At 42.2% G+C, this 1,974-nt stretch overlaps 1 protein-coding gene across 1 annotated transcript in view; it reads left to right on the top strand.

Annotated features, from left to right (window-relative positions):
• Positions 1-3: 3 nt before the first annotated feature.
• ZDHHC6 (zinc finger, DHHC-type containing 6) overlaps positions 4-1,974 on the top strand; it is a gene marked incomplete at its 5' end in the record, with an annotated part of 10,227 nt that continues 8,256 nt past the window's right edge. The window contains 2 exons of the mRNA XM_009075434.1: positions 4-129; positions 1,347-1,438. Coding sequence (XP_009073682.1) covers positions 4-129; positions 1,347-1,438 — 218 coding nt within the window. The remainder of the gene's footprint in view (positions 130-1,346; positions 1,439-1,974) is intronic.

Here is a 1,974-nt window from a genome sequence, read left to right on the forward strand (position 1 = left end):
TGGCCGCTGGACACCGCCGGGGGAAGCGTCAACTTCATCATGCTCCTCAACTGGACCGTCATGATCCTCTACAACTACTTCAGCGCTATGTTTGTCGGCCCCGGGTACGTCCCGCTGGGGTGGACGCCGGTAAGCAGTGCCTTGTGGTCGCCTCGTTCCCGGGACGGGCGGAGGGACCGAAGGGCAGAGGGACGGGAGAAACCGCGTGTCCTTCTGCGCCACTGTTTCCTCTCTCTCCCCCATGAATGCTCCATGCGCTCAGGCCACTCCTTTCTTATCTTGTTCCGAAATCTTCACTTTCCGCCTCTCCCCGCCTTGCTGCTGCCTTTTCCCAGTGCGCTCCAGCTTGATCCGTCCCCTCCCTGTGCTCTAAGGGACTAAGCAGAGTCATGTTCTATGGGAGTTTCTCAAAACAACAGGAAACAAGTACTTCGTAGTCAGGAATGAGAACCTCGAGGTTATCTGCACACTCCTGCGTTTGCTGCTCTGTTGAAGACTTTGCTGCTGGCAGTAATGATTAAAAGAAATTGATTTAGCAAATTAATTTTTTTATGCGAGCCAATAAATTACATGTTTATCTTACATTTAATGCAGTACAAGGTAGAAATTTGCATTTCCTGTGCTTCAGAGATCTCTTGGAAGACGAATAGTCAAGGGTGATACAGGTTCGGTATCTCAAGGCAGCTGACCCGAGCTTGTGTTCCAGTGGCACCACACAAAGTTTAGAAAGAGTCACATTTCTATTTGTGGAATATTACTCAGGACAGAGTCTAGTCAGAAGAGGATCCTGTGGTAGTCTTAGCAGGACAGCTGTGTATCTGCTGCATGAACAGAAGATTTTGGCCACTATTACTACATGGTATCTACAAGCATCTGTGTCTCTCATCTTGCTGTATTTGGCATATATGTGTAAGAGAGAGTTTAAGAGATTACAGTCTATCTTACACATTAATGTATACCAGTACTGTATCTTATTAGTAAGGCTAGGTTGGCTAATAGTGTAAAATGGTGCACGAAATTTAACTTTTTTTCATTATAAAGGCCTCATGCTGATTCTTACTCTCAGAACTTCCCTAGGAAACCCTGCTTGTACAGTCACCCTTCCTGACAGAACTGTTTATTTCTTTTAGCAAACAGCACTTCCAACAGTGGGAGATGTCTGTGTTGGTAGCTAAGAGATTATTTCATTTTGGGTTTTGCTGTCCTTGCCACCTACCATTAATATAGGGTTGGACTGTGAAACACACCCTGTCGAAACCAAAGGTGCTAAGGTTAGGATAATGCCAAGATATGCATTGCTAGTGGAATTATGTATACATCTAACACACCTGTTCTTCTGTTTAAAGGAAAAATCTCAGGACTGCATGTATCTCCAATACTGTAAAGTGTGTCAGTCTTACAAGGCACCACGTTCACATCACTGTCGAAAGTGTAACAGGTACTGTCTTTAAAATTATTTGAAGTCCATGTTAAAGCAGCTTCAAATCTAATGATGGACTGTTACTGTAACTTGTTTTTCCAAGACTTGTATTGTGCTTATTTAAAAAGCTTCCATATGACCACTATACCCATTGCAAATATTTCCACTTTCTAGTTGTGGGATTTCTATGCAGTTTAACTATGGGTTAGTTTAATAAATAAATATGTCTCTAGCATTTTCTTTCTAGCTTGAAATCAGCTTCTCTTAAGAAGTTCTTCACAGTCCTCACAATGCAGTACTGTTTCAGGGATGTGAGTCTGTGTAAATACCTAAAAATCTTTGAGTCCTTTTTTACTTCTGTTTCCAAACATTCACCTTCCCAGGGAGTAGAAAAGTCTATTCTGTTGTCTTTCCAAATGGGAGTTAAATGTTGATTTGAGTGGAAATTTTGGACTGCTCTTTTCTCTTCTTTGAAAGTGGCGGGGGTTTTTTGTTTTGTTTCGGGGGTTTTTTTTTTGTGGGGTTTTTTTTGTTTGTGTTTTTTGTTTTGGTTT

Source organism: Acanthisitta chloris, unplaced genomic scaffold (genome assembly GCF_000695815.1).
Source record: "Acanthisitta chloris isolate BGI_N310 unplaced genomic scaffold, ASM69581v1 scaffold26765, whole genome shotgun sequence".
Taxonomy (NCBI): domain Eukaryota; kingdom Metazoa; phylum Chordata; class Aves; order Passeriformes; family Acanthisittidae; genus Acanthisitta; species Acanthisitta chloris.